This window comes from Austrofundulus limnaeus, unplaced genomic scaffold (assembly GCF_001266775.1).
Source record: "Austrofundulus limnaeus strain Quisiro unplaced genomic scaffold, Austrofundulus_limnaeus-1.0 Scaffold1672, whole genome shotgun sequence".
Lineage (NCBI taxonomy): Eukaryota > Metazoa > Chordata > Actinopteri > Cyprinodontiformes > Rivulidae > Austrofundulus > Austrofundulus limnaeus.
The window spans coordinates 35,807-37,205 of NW_013954074.1; the positions used below are offsets into that span (position 1 = coordinate 35,807).

Below are 1,399 nucleotides of genomic sequence, written 5' to 3' on the forward strand. Positions count from 1 at the left end.
ACACTGACCGTACCGACACTGACCCGTTCTGACACTGACCGTACCAACACTGACCGTACCGACACTGACCCGTTCTGACACTGACCGTACCAACACCGACTGTACCGACACTGACCCGTTCTGACACTGACCGTACCAACACCGACTGTACCGACACTGACCCGTTCTGACCGTGCTGACACTGACCGTTCCGACACTGACCATGCCGACACTGACCCGTTCTGACACTGACCTGTACCAACACTGACCCATTCTGACCGTTCTGGCACTGACCATACTGACACTGACCATACTGACACTTCCTGCACAGCTTTGTGCAGGAATTAATTTTCCTCTCTGGTGGAGAGGAGAGGCCAGGCCAGAGAGTTGTGATGGAATGGGATGTCTTCTGTACCTGTTGACCTCTTGACCTAATCTTAATAATGAATTAAAAAGAATACAATGAATGGATGAATTTATCTGTGTTTTTAACAAAGGAATTTTTTGTTAATCTGGACTTGAGGTTAATATTAATGAGCCCTGTAATTTAAATTTTTAATAATCACTAAATGATTTCATCTTTAAATCTGTACAAAAGTAAAACTTGTTGTTGTCAGGTTGTGGTTTAGCATATTTTCAACACTGAACCACTTTTCTCCTGATTGACATGAAGCTTAAAAGTCTTGTTTAGCAGCAGTTTCACGTCAAAGAATTGTGGTTAGATAAAACCAGTTTCTAAAGTACAGAAACCATTAAGATTTGTACCATCTATAAACAGCAAAGCCAGTTTCCTCCTGAGGTTTTACATTTCTTACAGACCAAACTGAGAAGACTCATATTTTAGTCACTGCCCAGCAGTATTAGGTGTTCTTTCAGTTCAGTACAGAGCATGACGGTGTATTATCTGAGGTTTCCACAGTGACTAATCACATACTGGAAGGCTCGTCATCTATGGCTGAGGTAAAAGGTTAGGTAAAGAGGGAGACAGGGATCAACAGACACACAAACACAAAGGAATACACAACTAAAGGGAATATCTGAACCATGTTTGATCATTCTCCATGTGCTTTTAAAGCTCTAATCATTGAACTAAAATCTATAAAACTTATATTTTTAATTTAAGCTGTTCTGTAGCTATAAAACAGTGATATCTGTTTTCTGAATTGTGTTCATTTGCTAACGTTTAATTTTTGTGTTTTCCAGCAATGGGCCTGAATTCAACCCTGGGAAGCCTTTTGATTTTTCTCTGGATGTCAGGAATGTGGGCAGGATTTGTAGAAAGTGAGCTCAGTCACACAACAGACACACACAACTAAAACACAGACATTCACACACACACCAAAGTACTTTGCAAATAATTTCATGTCAATAAAACATTTAATAACAATTCACAAATCTCAGGAAATGGACTTCTTGTTTC

General features: G+C 40.0%; 1 protein-coding gene across 1 annotated transcript in view; it reads left to right on the forward strand.

The window, feature by feature from the left end:
• LOC106536072 (interleukin-1 receptor type 1) overlaps positions 1-1,399 on the forward strand; it is a gene marked incomplete at its 3' end in the record, with an annotated part of 34,737 nt that overhangs the window by 15,218 nt on the left and 18,120 nt on the right. The window contains 1 exon segment of the mRNA XM_014033242.1: positions 1,183-1,260. Within this exon segment, the coding sequence (XP_013888696.1) occupies positions 1,185-1,260 (76 nt within the window).